The 19,846-nt window shown below is 44.4% G+C and overlaps 1 protein-coding gene across 6 annotated transcripts in view; it reads right to left on the reverse strand.

Annotated features, from left to right (window-relative positions):
- The window catches only part of PCSK5 (proprotein convertase subtilisin/kexin type 5), a 434,041-nt gene that overhangs the window by 18,163 nt on the left and 396,032 nt on the right, over positions 1–19,846 (reverse strand). For all 6 annotated transcript variants that reach the window (XM_058301654.2, XM_071216671.1, XM_058301655.2 and 3 more), the window contains 7 exons: positions 18,411–18,494; positions 16,962–17,157; positions 10,466–10,683; positions 7,838–8,074; positions 5,454–5,684; positions 4,097–4,274; positions 60–277 (listed from right to left, as the gene is read on the reverse strand). In XM_058301654.2, the coding sequence (XP_058157637.1) occupies positions 60–277; positions 4,097–4,274; positions 5,454–5,684; positions 7,838–8,074; positions 10,466–10,683; positions 16,962–17,157; positions 18,411–18,494 (1,362 nt within the window). The remainder of the gene's footprint in view (positions 1–59; positions 278–4,096; positions 4,275–5,453; positions 5,685–7,837; positions 8,075–10,465; positions 10,684–16,961; positions 17,158–18,410; positions 18,495–19,846) is intronic.

Below are 19,846 nucleotides of genomic sequence, written 5' to 3' on the forward strand. Positions count from 1 at the left end.
GCTAAGCAGCAGGGAAACCCTTTTGTTCACAAATGCACAAATGATTGCTACCTGCTCACCTTTGCACTTATCGCAGGTCGGATGGCATCTCTCACAGGTCTGGGTGCTCTGCTCTGCATAGTAATGCTCTGGACAGGTGCGATGGCACTCTCCTTTGGAGCGCAGGAGAAAGAAAAATGTATCGCAAGACAGGCAGTCTGTGGGCTTCGGGCCCCAGCATGCCTTGCAGCTCTTGTGGCACCTCTTACACTGTCCGGTGGCATTTTCTGCGTAATATCTGAAACCAAGGGGGACCAAAGTCTGAGTATTAAGCTTGCTTCTAAGTTGGGCGTGGTGTTAAAAACAGGGCTAGTTAGACAGGGTTCACTTACAAGTCTGGTGACTTTGGACTCATTACTAGATTCATTATTACTATCTTATCTGAAATTGGGCTTTTCACTCCCTCCCTGATATTAGATAACACACAGGAAAGGACCCAGTACCTATCACAGATAGTAGTGCCTCAATAATTGTTAGCTACCTTTGGCTTTCTCCTGCCATTTCCTTCTCCACTTTGAAATTCAAGCTTTAAGTTGTACTGAGTGAGATCAGGGAAATGGAGTGGCTCTACTGATTTCTCAATTTTAAAAACTTCTTGAAATAGTTGGTGACCTGAATGATGTTGAAGACCTTGACATGACAGAAGTAATCTCTCTTGCAAAGAATTTTGGAGGTTAAATATAATAACAATCATCACCATTCAGTTAGTTTCTACTACACCAAGTAAGATGGTATACCTGAGACTTCAGGAACATTGTTTCACCTCATTGAACCTAATAATGAGATAGTAGAGCATGGGGATTAGGAGCTTGCCCTCTGGAATAAGACTGCATGTGTTCAAATCTCAGCTTTACCACTCAGAAGCTGTGCAACCTACAGCAAGTCACTTCACATCTCTGTTCCTCATTTGTAATATGGGACTAATGTTAGTACCTCAAATTAAACAAGTTAATACTGAGAAAGTAGTTACAACAGTGGGTAGCATGTTGCAAATAATTAATTCATCTTAGCAGTAATTATTAATTTTAGGATTATTCCATATAGAAACCTTATGATTTAGATATTATCAACCCTGTTTTACAGAGAGGCTCAGAGAATGTAGACAACTTCTTAAAGTCAAACAGCTAGTGAAGTGGGACAATGTGATTTGCACTTAATTTGTTAAATGTCATTCTATGGAAGCACTTGTGTATTAACTGAGGGTCAACAAAGATTTTCCAAGTAAGATAAAAAGAGGAAAAGGGATTTTTGTCAAAGATGAACTTCTAGACATCATCATCTGACCCATCTCTGCACATCAGGACACTGAAGTTATCCTGGAGATCTGAAGGCTCATCCTTGGTTTTCTAGTGGAAAACTACTAGCCCAATAGTTGTTGTTGTTTTCTTTTAAAGTTTATTTCACTCTCCTAACAGGCTGAAAATTACCACAGTGCTTAGGGACTGCTCAGCCTGCCTCCACACAGCCACCTGCCTCAGGTCTTGGACTACACCCCGTGTCTCAGTGCCCCAGCTGGAGGCAGATAAGACCTGCTTCACCTTCTGCAGTCAGGTGACCAACTGTGACTACCAGTGACTCATTAAGACCCTGACATATTTGAGAGCCAAAGTAATAGAAAGAGAACAAAAGGAAACATTAATCATATGCTGTATCTTGGAAAAAGACCACATAAGGCTCAAAAGAGGAATCAATAAGGAAAATGGAAATCCACACAGAACTGAGGCAACACAAGATTGGATTCAGATAATCTGATGTTCAGTCTTGGCCGTCTCCATGTATTAGTAGCTGTGTGATGGTGGGCATGCTACTTAACCTCTCTGAGCTTCAGTCTCCCCATTGGTAAAATGGAGAGAATAATAGCAACCTTGTAGGATTGTTGTAGAATTATATCATAATTTAATGACACATTGTGAGTGGGATACTTGGGAAACCAGTGTACAAATGTGCTTTATTAATGTTGCTATTGTAGGTAGTTATAAAGATGAAAAGCATCAGGAAGAACCATGGGAAAGAAGGCTTATCAGTACCAAGCAGGTTTTAAAAATTATCAAAGGGGAGCAGATGTAGCTCAGTGGTTGAGCACCTGCCTCCCACATATGATGTCCAGGGTTCAATCCCCAGAGCCTCCACAAAAAAAAAATTATCAAAGAGTAATGCTAAGAGAAAGACAATAAAGAATTTAATAGATGAGATTAAAAGAAAAGCACCATGCCACTGCTAACTTTTATAACTCTTTTGCATGAGGTGACTATGAAATCTCTTTATCCTCACAGCCTTGAAGACAATCTCATGCATATGCAGTAACCAAGGCCTTAGAGAACTTTCCCTGGGGTTAAACACCAAAATAATTCTACATCTACATTTCCAAGACAAGAAATTTAACATATGAAGTTTATGCACTGCATGTGGGACATTGATTTCACAAAGGGAACAATTTCAGTGAAATGCCTCTGTTTATACCCCATTAATACTTCCTTTATACCCCATTAAAGAAATTTATGGCAACCAGTGCCTCTCTCTCCAACCTGTAACTTCACATGCTGTGGAACAATTGTCTTCTTAATTCCATGGTCTACAATCCATTTAGACTGAGGACTTTATCTATCTATCTATCTATCTATCTATCTATCTATCTATCTATCTATCTATCTATCTATCTACCTACCTACCTACCTACCTACCTACCTACCTATCATGCTTGAAAGTATTTAATGACTTGTTTTAAGGAACACAGAGTTTTTTTGTTTGTTTGTTTGCTTGTGTTTTTTTTTTTTTTGCACAGGATCCAGATCTTTTGAGGGATTCATTAGACTGAAGAGGCAGGGCTAAGCCAGGGAGCCCATCCACCCTCTTGCCGAGCAGGACCTGCTCTCCACTCATCTATACCACTGGTGTTTCTTGAAGGCGGCTAATGCATGAGACTGTTCTGAGTGTTGCAGTAACATGTATGGAAAGTAAGAGATATATTTTTTTCTTCCAGGAGCTTATAATTTTTCTTGGGAGGAGATATATAAGAAAAAAAAAAAAAGAATAAATATGAGCTTTTGAATGTCAAATCTCTATCCTGTTTATCTTTGAACACTAACTAGTTTTCTGATACATACAAGGCACTGGTCATTACATATTTGTTGAATGAATGACTGTATGAATATGAGGACAAAATGGAAGGCAGTAGATACAACTCAAATGAATGAAAGAGGAGAGAGAGATGTGCCAATGTAGGTGAAAGCAATTGGGGAAAGCCCAAGGTTTCTCCCCTTCAATTGGGGTATGGAAACACTCAGCTATAGATTATTGATTGGGTAGGAAGAATTAACAGGAGGAGTATTACCAATCTTTCCCTTTATTGGGCATGTCCAGGAAAAAAAAACATGGCCCTGTTTTCTTCCAAATATACTGGTAACCAGAGTTCCTGATAAGCACACTACTGGTTTTTCCTAGTAGAAACATAATGGAGAGGCCTTACTGTGACATACTTTTAGAAGAACACTTTTGGTTGGTCTAGGTGGCATATCGTAAATAAACTTGGAATTTATCGATTAATAGGCATGACTGGGGAATGACTGGGGGTATAAATGGAAATGTTTAACTGAAACCACTCCCTTTGCAAGAGCAATGATCCAGATTCTTAAACTTCACATACTAAATCTGAATCAGAACAAATTCTAATGTAGAAGAAAAATCACCTACAATGACAGTCTTGAACTTCTGCTAGAGAAGAATGCCTTATACTTGCATGTATCCTTTGCTTTCTTTTTAGTGGATTTTGGCACTGGGTGAGATCAGTGACTCGTGTCAGTCGGATTCGCCATTATGACCCTTTGCACTATCTCATGGGCTCATTCTGCCTCTCCTGTGCTACTGTGAACTGGCTGAAATCCTTTAGAGAGCATCAGTCTGGCTTTGGACCGTCAGCTCAGTTCCCTACAGCAGTGAGACCTCAAGCTGGTTAGAAGTGTCTGAGTCTTAGTGTCCTACTTGCAGAGTGGGTTTGCTGACAGTGACACCTGGAGAGGCTGTGGGATTAAATGAGGGAAAAGTGGGTTGAGCACCTTACCCTTCCCTGCACCGGGGCAGGCACTCCTTTCCCAGCTGGAACCAGCCGGGCCGGCAGGACTGGCACTGCACGCTGCGTCTCCCCTCACACGTCCTGCAGGAGCTGTGGCAGGGGGCGCACCGGCCGCTGCCCGCATCGGCGTAGTAGCGCTCGGGGCAGGCTGCCACGCAGGTCGTGTCTGCCAAGGGAAGGAGAGGTCTGTGGGCGTCAGGCCACGGGTCCCCAGGCCCCCTACATGCTCCTTACTGTGCACTGTGAGAAGGGATGGGGGTACAGGAGGAACGAGACAAGGTCCCCGAGGGGAATGGACATACTTGGGAACAGTTATAAGATGAATGCCCAGGAACAGAGCCAACCAGAAGGCCGTATGAGCTCAGAGCAAGCAGGTCAGGGTGAACTAGCCCTGGTGGCTAAAACGATGTCAATGGAAGCTAAATCTGGGGGAAATTTTGATGAGCTGCTGAAGATTTCCCTGTTCTTAAGCTGTCTCACCACACCTTAAGAGTGCTTGTTGTTACAAGGAGAAAAGTAACTAAGCAACGGAGAAACTGGACACATTTAACAAAAATCTACATCACCCACGGGGGCGGCAGACGCCCTGTGCCTCCAGGCATGTACTCTCGGAAGGACACAATAGCACCCCATGGTATTCTGGCTGAGAATGCATAATCTTAAATCTAACCGTGAGAAAATGTCAGGCGAACCCAAAATCAGGACCCGGGGCTGTATTCTTCTAAAACGTCAGGATCGTAAAAGACAAAGAAAGTCTGGAAATGTCTGAAATAAAAGGTAGCTAAAGGGACATGGCAACTAAACCCACACCTGACTCCAGATCGGACCTTGTTCTAAAGGGGAATTGACAACATTGGAAAATGGGGGTATATTCGATAGTTGTATTCTACTGACGTCAACTTTGTTAGAGCTGATAACTTTACTGTGGCTTTGTAAGAAAATATCCCTATTCTTAAGAAATATACTGAAGTATTTGGAAGAAAGGAAACATGATGTATGTAACATACCTTAAATTGTTAGGAAAAAAATTGTATATTTTGTCCCTGTATAGATTGTGTGTGAGAGAGAAAAGGGAGGGATGACAAAGCATATGGGATAAGATGGTAGAAGATGAGAAGATGCTGACAGGGGAAGTGGGTAAAGGGTATATTCCTGTTTTTGTGTGTGTGTATGTGTGTTATTCTTACTCTTGCAACTTCTGCTTAGGTTTGAAAATATTCCAAATACGAAGTAAAAGGTTGAGAAGAATGAAATCAGATCCCCTGTGCATCGGGCATTGAGCAAGGAGCTTCCCAGACAGAATGGAAAAGAAACCCCGCCTCCGCTGGGAGGAACTGGAACTCACTGAGGAGAAGGCTGTCCCCGGGGCAGCTGTGGCACTGGTCCTCGGCCGGTCCCGAGCAGTGTGAGCACTTGGTGTGACAGGGCTGGCACTCGTGAGCCTCCACGTCCCAGTACTCGGAGCCGGCGCACTCCCCGTAAGGCACGCAGTTCCCATGGCTGCTCACCCTCGTGCCTTCTGGACAGGTGCTGCAGGCCCCGGGCGCCGAGCAGGTGTGGCAGGTCTGGTGGCAATCTGTGGGCGGTGGGGGCAGCAGGCAGCGAGTGACAGGGCTGAGGGGGCCCTCTGGGCAAGTAATTCCCCTGGAAAGGGTGCTTACATTTCTTCCAGAGAGCTCTAGGGCTCTGTGCCAAGGGTGTGGGCCAGGAGTTGGGTACAGCCCTTGGGGTCTGGGTGGAGCATTCTTGTTGCAAAATGAGAAAAAATGGCCGCTTTACATACCCAGACAGCTCCTTCTCGTGGTAGCTGCCTCAGAAAGATCAGTAAGACTCACCATGATCACCCAAACGGCAACAGGTAATAACCAGGTCTACCGCACCGTTGTCCTACATGACACCGTCTCCACCCAACTCCTAGAATCCCTCACATTCATCACTCTATGGCAATTGTTTAGATACATCGTAATTACCTATTGACTCCTTGACGTCTTTTGTATTCATTTATGAATGCATATAACAAGTGTTCAGTAAATTTATTTGTTAGATGAATAAAATAAGAACAATTCCATGGGTTTGGTGGTGGGGAGTGTGAAGAGGTGGAGCAGAGGGCATTTTTAGGGCAGTGAAACGATTCTGGAAGACACTGTAATGCTGGATATAGGACGTAACACATTCTCCACTTTTCAAAATCCATAGAGCCGAAGAACACCAAGAGTGAACCCTAGTGTAAACTGTATTTTAGTAACCAATGTCTCAATATGGTTTCATCAACTATACCATACTAATGCAAGATTTTAATAACAGGGGTAACTGTGAGTTGGGGGAGTATATAAGAGCTCTGTACTTCTCTGTGCAATTTTTCTGTGGGCCCAAAACTTCTTTTAAAGCTTATTTTTAAAAAAATGTACACTACACACAATAATAAATAACAGTAATTCCCTCTGACCTCAGGGTTTTAGCAGTTGTCATTCCCCCTGCCTAGAATGTTCTTCTCCAAGATATATCACTTTCTCAGTGATATCTTCCAGATCATCTTCTCTCCAATTTGAACTCCATCCTGCCCAACTTCCTTATCCCCTTTTCCTACATTATTTAAATCTTTACTTGTCTTCTTTATAGGCTGCCCTTCCATTAAGATGGGGATTCTGTCTCTATTGTTTCCTGGTGTTCCCCAGCCTTGGAAGAACACATCGTACATAGTAAGCCCCCATAAAAATTGGCTGGATGACAAGATTTGCAGTATTATTATTATCAGCAGCAGCAGTAGCATCTCATTTTTTCTAGATCGGGAAATTGAGGCTCAGTGATGAAAAGTCATTCAGTTTGAAAAGGGCAGGGCCAGGGAAGCAGCTGTGGCTCAAGCAATTGGGCTCCCGTCTACCATACAGGAGGTCCAGGGTTCAATACCCAGGGTCTCCTGGTGAAGGCAAGCTGGCCTGTGTGGCAAACTGGCCCACGCAGAGTACTGCCTCACCCAGGAGTGCTGGCCCACGCAGAGAGCGGACACAGCAAGATGACGCAACAAAAAGAGACACACAGGAGAGACAATAGGAGACGCAGCAGACCAGGGAGCTGAGGTGGTGCAAGAGCATGGTTGCCTCTCTCCCACTCTGGAAGGTCCCAGGATTGGTTCCCTGGGACACAGAAGAACACAAGCAGACACAGAAGAACACACAGCAAGTGGACACAGAGAGCAGACAATGGAGAGAGGGGGGAGAAATAAATAAATCTTAAAAAAAAAAGAAAGAAAGAAAGAAAAAGAGAAGGGCAGGGCCAAGGTTTGAGCCCAGGACTTAGAATAGTTATTGCTATTTCTGCCTCAATGCCTCAGGAAAAGACTGGGACGTTTAGAGGTGCCTACCCTATCTCACAGATGATTTGGGGAACACAGAATAGATTCAGAGTCCAGTGTTGTGTTTCTTAGAGGTGAACCTGCTTGGAGGGTGCTTGGTTCCAAACGTTTCTCTATACCTGCCCAGATTTTAACTTTCAGTCCAGGACCTTTGTTTCTTCTCTTTGGAAAGTCAGGTCGTCACTCTAGTTTCTTCCAATACCAGCTTCCCTCAGCCTCACTGCCCTGTAGACTGTGCAAAGACTGATGGCATTGGAGGGAAAGACCTGGAGTCAGATTCCCCGTCTGCCCTAACTAGCTGGGTGACTTAGAGGGAGTGATTAACATTTCAAAGCATCAGTTTCCTCCTGCTCGGCCTGCTGCCCCAAACTCTTTACCTTTGCAATCGTTAGTCTCCTTTGCAAAGTAAGTTCCGTCAGGACACTCGTCCAAGCACAGCCCGTCGTGGAGCACGGCGTCCGCGTCCGCGCAGAGCGCGCAGTCCTCCGCCTCGGGGCCCCGGCACTCCAGGCAGTCTGCGTGGCAGGCGACGCACTGGCCCGAGTCGGCGTAGAAGCTGCGGGGGCAGGCCTGGTGGCACGCGTCGTTGTACAGGAAGAAGTCAGGCATGCACTCTGCGGGGAAGGAGGGAACAGCACTTATCCCGGCGGGGGATCCAAGAAAGCAACGCCTTCCTTCCCTGCGGGCTAGCCCCCTCCCCACCACGCTGGCTCCTGTGGCCTGGAGTGGACATTCGTCCCATTCCCACCTGCGGGACAAGCCCTGGATAGCTGACGAGCCCTGCCCTGGGAGAAGAAGGCCACGGATGGGGCCTGATTAGATGGTGCTGCACCTGAGCTGGGCCATGACCTGGTCCTTGGGGATGCAGGAGATGGCAGTGCTACTGCAAACAACTGACGGGTGAGATGTTGAAAGTGTTTTCCTGGAAACCTGAAAACCTTGTGTTGAAAGACAAATCAGAGTGAAACTGCAGCTTGCAGCATTTTGTTCCTGACACCAGGATTGCTGCGGCAGCAAGGAAACTGCCTGCAAAAGGGAAAGCATCAGTGGGGAGCTGGGGAGCCGCGGTATCAACGGTAGAGAAGGAGGTTGGCTAGGTTTTGTTGCTTGGAGCAGGAACCTGATAGTCTCACAGGGGGAGGTAACTTGTTAAGTGGGGCTTGATTTTAACGGGGAGGTGTGCGTTATTACCGGCTTAATTAGCTTTTCAGGGGTCTTCTTGTCCTAGTTCTGAAGAGGATGCCTGTCACATAATTCTATGTGAATTCAGGAAATGTAACTTCTGTGTTGGTTCTGAGAAAACCCAGGAGATATATTCGATTGTACTTATCACATGAATACTTACAAAAAATTCCTTGAGCACCCCTGTGGTGGTCTGAAGCTGTATGCACCCCACATAAGCACGTTCTTAATGCTAGTCCATTCCTGTGGACTATGTGACCTCATTGTAAGCAGGACCTGCTGAGGAGGCTGCTTCAGTTAAGGTGTGGCCCACCTCATTCCGGACGGGTCTTAATCCTATTATTGGATCTCTTTATAAGAGAATGAAATTCAGACAGAGAGAGAGAGAGTCACAGGAAGCCAGAAGCTGAAGCAGCGCCTGGAAAAGCAGGAGACCTGAGACTCCGTCACGTGCCTTGCCTTGTGCCAGAGGAACCGGGGATCTTCGGCCCAGAGTGCCCCAGTCTTTGGGGAGAAAGCTCACCTTGATGATGCCTCCATGTGGACCTTTTCCTGGCCTCAAAATCATGAGCGAATTAACTCCCATTTTAAGCCACACATTTCACGGTATTTGCTTAAGCAGCCTAGGAAACTGAAACAACCTCCTACGCTATTCAATACAGAAAGCAGTTGGATTAGGTAATTTTTCATTAGTGATAAGGTAGACGAATAGAGATACATGTTTAATCGGTATGAAGACTGAAATATGTGTGTGTGTGTGTGTTTTAATTTGTGTACATTTCCTTATTTTGGGGGAATCCTGGAACACTTTAAGTCCCACCAAGGGAATCCTTTGGATAGGACAGTTTCCACGTAAGTGAGTCTATTTTATTTGGGGGAAGAAATTGGGCAGCCTTTCTTGGGAGTAAACTCCAGAGGAAAAAAACCTATGCACAGTCAAAGTGCTGCTTTCAGAGTTTACAGCTGCCTGAACTTTTCTTTCTTATCTTTTATAACAACTGAAATTCTCTGGCTTCCTTTGCATTTAGTTGTTTGGTAGCAGTCACCCTTCTACGATTTTGTGCTCTATCGAGGTGGACCTTTCTGCCCTTATCTTATGCTTGATGTCTCTAGCCCTTGGGAGAGTGTGTGGCATGTACGAAGGGCTCAGTGTATGGGTGAGGCAGAAATCATGCAAAAAGGGGCTCCTGTTTGTCTTAAGTTGGAGGGTCCATAATGCAAAGGCTGTGCCTCAGCCTCACTCCATTTCCTCACTGTTATGCTTGGAGATAGACACACTTCAGCCAACTTAGGGAGACTGGTCTCCACAGTTTTCTTTGGATGCTATTTTGGATTAAATTGTGTCCCCATAAAAGACAAGCTCAAGTCTTAACCCTGGTGCCATCAGCGTGACCTTTGAAATCGTAAGGTCGATGATGGGATTGGTTAACCTGAGGGCGAACCGGGTCAGGGTGAGCCTTAATTCAGTACGACTGGTGTCCTTATAGAAGACGCAAAATTTAGACACACAGCAGACGGACAGTGGGGAGAAGACAGCCACGTGAAAACAGAGGAGGCAGAGATTGGAGGATGCATCTATAGCCAAGGGATGCAAACACCAGAAGCAAGACGACGCAAGGAAAGAGTCTCCCCTTCAGAGCACAGATGGGGCGTGGCCCCCACTGACACCGTGATTTTGGACTTCTGCCTTCCAGGACTGTGAGACAATAAAGCCCTGCTGTTTTAAGCCACTCAGTGTGTGGTACTTCATCAGAGCTGCCCCAGGAAACGAAGCCAAACCCACCCTGCGGTGGTCGGTCCCAGCAAGGGGTGCTCCCAGCTACCTTTGCATGTTTTCTCATGGAGGCAGTCCTGACACATCTCCGGGCAGTGCTCGCACACCCCGTCCACGGCCACGTGCCTCTCTGAGCAGACTTCCTGGCACACTCCCTGGTCCAGGACGAGGCTGCCTTCGCAGGAGCGGCAGCTGGTGGCTTTTCCTTCACACGTTCTGCAAGGCGAGTGGCAGCGTTCACATACGCCGTCTTCTGCATAAAAGCCCCTGGGGAGGGAAGAGAGAATGACTGAAGAAGCTTTGGAACTAAGAAATGAGTCATACCTGGGAGCAAAGGGATTAGGACTGAAAATGAAAGGATGTTGTTCCCGCAGACCGAAACGAGTCCATCAATGAGATTAACCGAGGAAATACTGTGAAAAAGAAAAGTCTAGACAAATCAAATGAAGGGGATATGTACTATCACTGTGAATTTGTCTTTTGGGAAGACAACTGCTATTAATTAGAATATGGTTTAGTCACTCCTAATTTCTCTACTTTATATTCTAGGTTTTATTTTTTTCTTCATCTTGTTAGAACCTTACTTTAGTATAGGAAAACCCTTTATTAAATCTAATCACTTTTAAAAAAATTAATAAATTAACTTTTAGAGAGCTCAAAAGAGTTAATGCCCTGTAAAGTTGGAACCAAGGTTTGCCTTTTTAAAAAGAGATGTATTTTTATTTATTATTTATTCCCTCCCCTTGTCACTTGTGCTCGCTGTCTGCTCTCTGTGTCCTTTTGCTGTGCTTTCTTCTGTGTCCACTTGTCTTCTCTTCTTGTCTTCTTTGTAGGAGGCACCAGGAACCAATCCTGGGAACTTCTGACATGGGAGAGAGACACTCAATCTTGTGAGCCACCTCAGCTCCTGGTTTGTTGTGTCTCTCACTGTCTTTCCTCTGTGTCTCTTTTTTGTTGCATCGTCTTGTTGCGTCGGCTCTCTGAGTGGACCAGCTGTCCGCGCAAGCCAGCTTGCCTTCACCAGTAAGCCCTGGTACACTGACTTGGGACCTCCCATATGATAGACGGGAGCCCAATTGCTTGAGCCACATCCACTTCACCAAGGTTTGCTTTTGGATGCTCTTCAGATGCCAACCTCTGATAGTTTTCTCAAACACACACACATAAACATTCACACACACACCACCAAGTGTATTTTGAGCACCTGCTATAGGTGAATATGTGTGTGGGATTGAATTCCTTCCAGGTGATTTAACTATCATACCATAGAAGTTCCTTACTGGTATATGAACACAATGAATAAATATGGAAACCTAACCCTCTTAGGAGAGTTGGGAGACAAGGAGAATAAATGATTTTTCTTTGAAGTGAAAAGATGAAGGGAAGAGCTGGAACTTGTAGTAGCAGGAAAATTATAGTTTAGAGCAAATGGACTTCTGTTGTCATAGGTGCCTATTCTGATGGTTTCCTATCATAGTCCTTCTATCAGTCAGCTAGTGCCATAAAAGTGCTGTGTAACAAATGACCCCAAAACTCAATGGCTTAAATAACAATCATTTATTCTCACTCCATGTGTCTGTATGTAGGAAGATCTTAGAGGAACTTGGCTGGGCTGGACTCCAACCTGCAATATTGTTTCCAGGTCTTTCCCCCTTCTTTCATCCTCCCTGGCACAGGTTGTTACTGGGGCATGTTCTCCTCATACCAAGGACAGAAGCCCAAGAAAGCAAGCCCAGCCAGGCAAACATTTTAAGTCTTTCTTCTGCTAACAGCCCAATGGCCAAGCAAGCCACACAAAGAGCAGGAAGTACATTCTGCCTCGTGGGAGTTGCTGCAGCTGCAAGGCAGAAGGCATGGATAGGGGGAGGGGCGAAGAATTGTTGCCAGTGACTTAACCTACCAGAGTCCTCCTTAAGTCCTGGTGCCAATATGAGATCCCTCCTCTACGGAATCAGTACTTGATGTTTTATTCAATTAATTAACTCATTCACATCCATTTAATCATTCATTCAGTCATTTATTCTATTGATTCATTAAACACAAATATATGGAGTGTGTCAGGAAGAAATATGACAGGGATGAGGAATGAAACCTCGTTTTAAACAGGGTTTTAAGAAGGACTTGAAAGGTAAGATCAGGCATCCTTATGCATTATTACCTTTAGCTTTTTTATTTTATTTTATATTTTAATTTATTAAAGTATATCATTCATATATAAACAATAAGTGTATAATAATTATTGTGGACTTGCAAAACAAACATATAACATCATACAGGAATCTCATAACTCACCCTACCACCAATAACTTCCATTGTTGTTCAACCTTTTTAACTAATGATTAAAGCGCGTTGTCAAAATATTACTACTAAACAAAGTATTTTCCCCCAACCAATCCTATTATTATCTTTATATCATTTATATGTGAACATACATGAACAAGTATATAGTAAAAGTTGTGAACTTACAAAGCAAACATGCACAACATCATACAGGGGTCCTGTACATTAACCCTCTACCAACACCTTGCATTGTCATGAGATGTTTGTTACAAATTATGAAAGAATATTGTCCAAATCTTACTACTAATCATAGTCCTTATCTTACATTTGGTGTGTTTTCCCCCCAACCCACCCTATTATTATTTTTAAAATACATTTCACCTTTAGCTTTTTTGATCACTATGGAGAACACTTGAAGAAGAAAGGTACTACTGCTACTGTATCCCACCACATCCAGCTCTTAGAAATGAATTTTGACACAATAGTGGGTGGAAAGGTATATGCTCACCAGGATTTTGACTGAATTTAAAAAAATTTGAAATTAATTAAACTTAGTACATTCTCAAATATATCCCATCTTCTACCTGAATGAGAATTTGATGGATTCATTGTTCCTGTACTATGAAAACCCAGGAGTCTTCATTTTGGAGGGTTATGATGGATATGCTGGTCTTTTTCCAGCTTGCTCTAATTCCCAACATCCTAGCAAATCCACAGCAGCTTTCCAAAGGCAGCTGTAATTCTTAGGGTTTCAGAGTGCCTCATACATTCTGATAGAAATCCTGCAAAGGTTTCCATCCAGATACTCATTTCATCATACAGATTTTTAGAGCTAGGCCTGGATAAGGAGTCTAGAGAATAATTTCCAGACCATGAAGATGAGTAGTTCTAGAAAAGAACCTAAAAAGAAACAGCATGAGGCTAAGGGCAGTGGATATTGCATTAAAGGCTGACTTGAAAGGCATGGACACGAGCCCATTGAAGATGTTTGTTAAGTCAAAAATAAGTGAACATCAGAAACCCTGTCGGCAAGCTGGCCAGAAGGCAACAGGAGTTTTTCAGTGAGCTTCTCTGATAAAAGCAGCCTTCTCTACCCACCTCTACCTGGTCATTCTCCCTGCATATACAAGACTTTTTTGTTACACTTTATTTCACTATTTTTATGCAAAATGACAAATATCATTTCTTTTGAAAAGAAATGGCCACATGTATTAAATCACTAAATTCCAAGTGCTTTGTGTTGAAGTCTTTCAGCCCAGATAAATATGTCACGCAGAAGCTTTCAGATCCGCAGTTCCATAGATATTTTACAGACACCTGAAATGGTGACAGCCAGTGCTTAAAAGACTTGTTTCTCAATCCTGCCACAGAGACAAATCTGTTCATATTTGTCAAATTGAGTACACCTTAAGTTTTTGTTGCCTTTTAAACAATTACCATCATAATATATGTTACTACTCAAGCATTCTTCTTTTGTGAACAAATACCCTGTTTGAAAAAGTGGTGGCCACTAAAGCAGGCTTATAAATAATTCTCAACACCTCAGTGCCATTTCATCGCAGGTTGTGTTCCTGTTGGAAATCTTTTTGATCTTCAGGATGGATAAAACTCAAAAAGGGAGACTTCTCAGAAATAGCGTCAAAGCCTTCCAAGACAAGCTGGACGGTGTGTGTTCCTCAGACTCCGTTTCCCCTGTTTTTTTCTTGGTAAACACAAAGATGTGGGGCGTCACAGTAACCAGACAACCTTCCACAAAACACGAGGGCACATGCTTCTCATTCCATAGCCTGCAGGATTTCTAGGCCCTGGTAGTGGCTCCCCAACTGTTAAAAAAAATAATAACTTGGCTGTGTAGCCACATACACATTGCTTCAGAAGAGTGGTTCAAGCCAGGCCTTTGACAAGGAAACTGTTGAGTAGTCAACTAATTGGAGAAAGGCAAATGCATCCCTTTTTCCCTCATTTTAATGAATTGCCAACTCCTGGAACAGTCGAAGAATCCAAGAGAAATTTGGAAAATGGTTGCAATGATTAAATAAGCACGGCAATAAAAATGGCAATAAGTTCCGTTCCATCGTGGCAGGGGTTAACGAGGAAGCAATGACTGACTTTGGTTGATAGATTTCTGGCCTTCACCTTTGTTTTATACTAATACATTTGCTGACTTTGCTGAGGCTGGAGCTGGGTTGACAGGGTGGAGGGAGGCTGGGAGTTTCAGGAGCCTCTGGTTGTGTGTCTTTCCCCATACTGCCTTCTCCCCTTGAGGTCTCTAATGGAAGCTTTCCTCCCCTTCTGACAATATGCTTGGTAAAATCCTTCAAGAGCTATTCGCTATTAAGCCTTTTTTCCAAATACTTGAAAACTTAGGTGAAGGTAAGAAGCCAGTCACTAAAGACTATATGAAATGTACAGAACAGGCAAATTTATAGAATTAGAAAGTAGATTAGTGGTTGCTTAGGGTTGGGGAGAATGAGAAAAATTAGGAGTAACTGTTGAAAGGATACAGGGTTTCTTTTTTGGGGTGATGAAAATGTTCTTGAATTGTGATGAGGGTTGCATAACTGTGAAAAAACTAAAAAGCGTTGAATTATACACTTTAAATGGGAGAATTGTATGGTGTGAAAATTATATATATATATATTTTAAGATTTATTTTATTTATTTCTCTCCCTGTCCCCGCCACCCCGTTGTTTGCTCTCTGTGTCCATTTGCTGTGTGTTCTTCTGTGTACGCTTGTATTCTTGTCAGCGGCACTGGGAAATTGTGTCACTTTTTTTTTTTAAGATTTATTTATTTATTTCTCCTTCCCCCCGCCCCCCACCCCGGTTGTCTGTTCTCTGTGTCTATTTGCTGCGTTGTCTTCTTTGTCTGCTTCTGTTTTTGTCAGCAGCATGGGAATCTGTGTTTCTTTTTGTTGCATCATCTTGTGTCAGCTCTCCATGTGGGCGGCGCCATTCCTGGGCAGGCTGCACTTTCTTTTGCGCTGGGCGGCTCTCCTTACAGGGCGCACTCCTTGCGTGTGGGGCTCCCCTATGTGGGGGACACCCCTGCGTGGCAGGGCACTCCTTGTGCGCATCAGCACTGCGCATGGGCCAGCTCCACACGGGTCAAGGAGGCCCGGGGTTTGAACCGCAGACCTCCCATGTGGTAGACGGACGCCCTAACCACTGGGCCAAGTCCGCCGCCTGTGTCGCTTTTTTTTGTTGTTGCGTCATCTTGCTGCATCAGTTCTCTGTGTGTGTGGTGCCACTTCTGGGCGAGCTGCACTGTTTTAGCACAGGGCGGCTCTCCTTGCGGGGCGCACTCCTTGCACATGGGGCACCCCTATGCGGGGGACACCCCTGTGTGGCACAGCACTCCTTGCACTGTGCGTGTCCAGCTCACCACACGGGTCAGGAGGCCCTGGGTATCGAACCCTGGGCCCTCCATAAGGTAGGAGGATGCTCTATCACTTGAGCCACAACTGCTTCCTGTGAAAATTGTATCTTAATAAAGCTTTTATGAAGAACAACTTCAAACTTTAGAAGAGGGTCATGTGTTCCACACCCTCTCACAACTTTACTTTTGTGATGGAGACTAAAAGCTGATGACACTTGGTCACTAGTACAAGGTGGCAAAATAACTTATCTTTATAAGTAAAAGTATATCCACACAGGGAAGTTGATGGGGCTCAAGCAGTTGGGCGCTTGCCTGCCACATGGGAGGCCCTGGGTTCAGTTTCCTGTATCTCCTAAAGAAGGTGAGCAAGGCAGCGAGCTGACATGACAGGCTGGTGCAACGAGGTGATGCAACAAGATGACACAACGAAGAGACACGGTGAGGAAACGCAATGAGAGACACAACAAGCAGGGAGTGGTGGTGGCTCAAGTGATTTGGCACCTCCCTCCCACATGGGAGGTCCTGGGTTCTGTTCCCAGCGCCTCCTAAAAAAGAAGACGAGCACACAATGACCAGACACAGAGAGCAGACAGTGAGTGCAAAACAACGAAGGGAGGGGAGAAAGAAATAAAATAAATATTAAAAAAAAATATGTATATATATATATATATATATATATCCATGTCATAGTCACAGAGAGACGTGTGTACTTTGCCTTACAGAAGTTTTGGCTGCTGTGGCCAACAGTGATGTCAAGTCATCAAAAGAGGACATTTATGTGGCTGTTCTAACTAGAGAGGACAGCTCTTCAACGAAGAGGGCATTGCTGCCCAAAGTGCTGCGGGACAATGACACCAACAGGAAGTAAAGGGAAGATGGACACGTACTCGGGGCACTTGGTGAAGCATCTGCCGTCATGGAGGAAGAGAGGGCGGTCGGGCTGAACCCAGCACCTCTTGCAAAGATCGGTTCCAGAGCAAGAGGCACAGTCCTCTGTACAGTTCTCACAGCTGCCACTCCTCGCAGAAGGCCATGTGCCTTGGGGACAGGAGGACACACAAGCCTGAGCCCACAGGTACATTCCTAGAAATACAGGGAAGAGAGCAGGTGAGAAGAGCACCCACATTGTGCAGAGAGCCGACACCCTGTCAGCACCTTGCAAAGCCTTGTCCAAAGCCCCTGGGTCTCCAAGAAGAGTTATTCCAGGCTTACCAAACATTTACTGGTGATGCTAAGTCTTCCAAGATGAGTCAAATCTCTAGAAAGGAAACTGATGACAGGAGGCCCTTGCCCTGTTTCTGTGGCTTTCTCCTGATAGTAGGTGGAGGTTATTATGGGCTTCCTTTGGCTGAGCTGACTTTCTCATCAACCCTCTTTTCTGTGGCTTCCTGGTGTGAGCACTTAGACATGCGCAGCTGGCTGCAGTCTATTCTGTTCCCCCAAAGCCTGCTCAGTTAGGGTAAGTAGCAACTCTCTCATCTTTAAGCAAGGGTCCGTCTACTTATTTTTAATGGAAACAAACGGATAATGCCATTCTTAAAGGAAACCATTTAAAAACCATCCTCCATCCTCAAATTCCAAGAAAATTCCTTGGGATTCCTTTCAGTGTAAGCTTTTATTTTTGTGTGATTATAATCATGGCACACCTATTATTTTAAATTCTGCTCTTTTTGCATATTTCACTATTAACCTTGTACATTCCAACCTGATCTTCATAACCGTCACTCTAGTGGTAGCAAAATGTTCTTTATGTTAATTATGTCCCAAGTCAATAAGACATCCCCCTAACTTGGAGATGGTACGTTATTTATGATGTTTTGTTTGTATAGATGATGAGGCAATTAATAATTTGTTCCACTGTTCCCCCCTCTCCCCACCCCCTCTCCCCCGATGAAATTCAGCCTAATTGTACAATTCAGGGTCAGTAATAGAGGAGGAAATAACAGGTAGACTATTTATTCCCACTTACATTCTCTGCCTTCAGTTTTCTTGTTTGGATTAATGCACTTTAAAAGGATAATGGAAACTCAGAAAACGTTAGGCACTGACAGACTCTAGCAAGTTCCGTGGCTAAATCAACCAATACCTTTGTCACACTGTTGGATGAAGAAACATTCTTTGTCTTTTTTTCTTTTCTTTTTTTTCCGTAAAAAGCCAATTGTCGTGACTGATCAGTGTGTTTGGGAACCTGTGTCTCTCCCGAATGGCCATGGTGAGGGGAGCATGGGATGAGTCTAGATGGAGGCTGAACAAACCTCCCACGCAAAGATGCTCAAATACACGCGTCCCGTGAATCGACGAGGCCACGGTGCCCTCCCGTCACACACCACACTAACCTTTGGGACACGAGGTGCACAGAGTCGCAGACTCATCGCAGGTTTTACAAGAAGAATGACAAGGCTGGTATTTTCTCAAAATGTCTGTTATAGGGAAAGAAACAACAAGTCAGTCTCCTTCTTGGAAAAAGCTCATTGTTTTGCAGAGTTGGAAAATATTTCCTGGGTAACTCAGTCTCCCCTCCTCCCCAAAGTAGAATCCTTTCAATTTTACATTCGTCAGATGTTGGCACCAGCCCATGGCCTACTGTGTGAACTTCATTTCTTGTTTATTTCTCTAATTCATTGATAACTGGCCCTTTGAATATCAAGACTTTCTTTGTAAATTTCCAGTGACAAGGAACTTGGTATCTTAGAAGATACGCCTGAACCCTTAGTGATATTTGAACTAGCAAATGTTGCTTCTTTCATGTATTAGAAATGTGTGAGGGGGCAGCGGACTTGGTCCAATGGATAGGGCGTCCACCTACCACATGGGAGGTCCGCGGTTCAAACCCTGGGCCTCCTTGACCCGTGTGGAGCTGGCCCATGCGCAGTGCTGATGCGCGCAAGGAGTGCCCTGCCACGCAGGGGTGTCCCCCGCGTAGGGGAGCCCCACGTGCAAGGAGTGGCCCCGTAAGGAGAGCCGCCAGCATGAAAGAAAGTGCAGCCTGCCTAAGAGTGGCACCACACACATGGAGAACTGACACAACAAAATGACACAACAAAAAAAGAAACACAGATTCCCAGTGCCGCTGGTAAGGATAGAAGCGGTCACAGAAGAACACACAGGGAATGGACACAGAGAGCAGACAAGGGGGTGGGGCGGCGGGAAGGGGAGAGAAATAAATAAAAAATATAATTAATCTTTTAAACAAAAGAACCGTAAAAAAAAAAAAAAGATATGTGGGAGAGTGTTTGTGTATACACTTGGGATGTGAATGAGTTTACAAATCACTTCCTTCCTCAAAATTCTTAGATGACCACCTTTCTTTACTGCAAGCTGATAAATGAAGATTCATTTAGCCTCTTGTGGAGAAACATATCAACTTTTTCCTTCTTTCTCTTTCTCTCTCCTTCTCTTCTTTGCTTTTTTCCTTCCCCTCTCCCCTCTCTTTCCCTCCCTTCCTCCTTTACTTCCTTCCCTTTCCTTCCTTCCATCTTCCTCCTTCTCTATTCCTCTCTCTCCCTTTCTCTCTTTCTTTTGAAGTATTATTTTATTGCTCAATATTTGGGTGGAATACAACCTAAGTCAATCTCATCTTCAATTTGTCCCAAATCGTTGTAAAAAATGTACGGACCCACCCCTCATCATTCGGGTTAGTCAGATGAAGGCACCGTTGACTGCAGATGCTTCCCCTCGTGCCTCCCTCTCCCTCCCTCTCCAGAACATTCAATGGGCGGTCTTTCCTAGCAACTCAGTGGGACAGTTTCAGAGACGTGTGCAACAGCTCAAC

This window comes from Dasypus novemcinctus, chromosome 8, assembly GCF_030445035.2.
Source record: "Dasypus novemcinctus isolate mDasNov1 chromosome 8, mDasNov1.1.hap2, whole genome shotgun sequence".
Classification (NCBI taxonomy): Eukaryota; Metazoa; Chordata; class Mammalia; order Cingulata; family Dasypodidae; genus Dasypus; species Dasypus novemcinctus.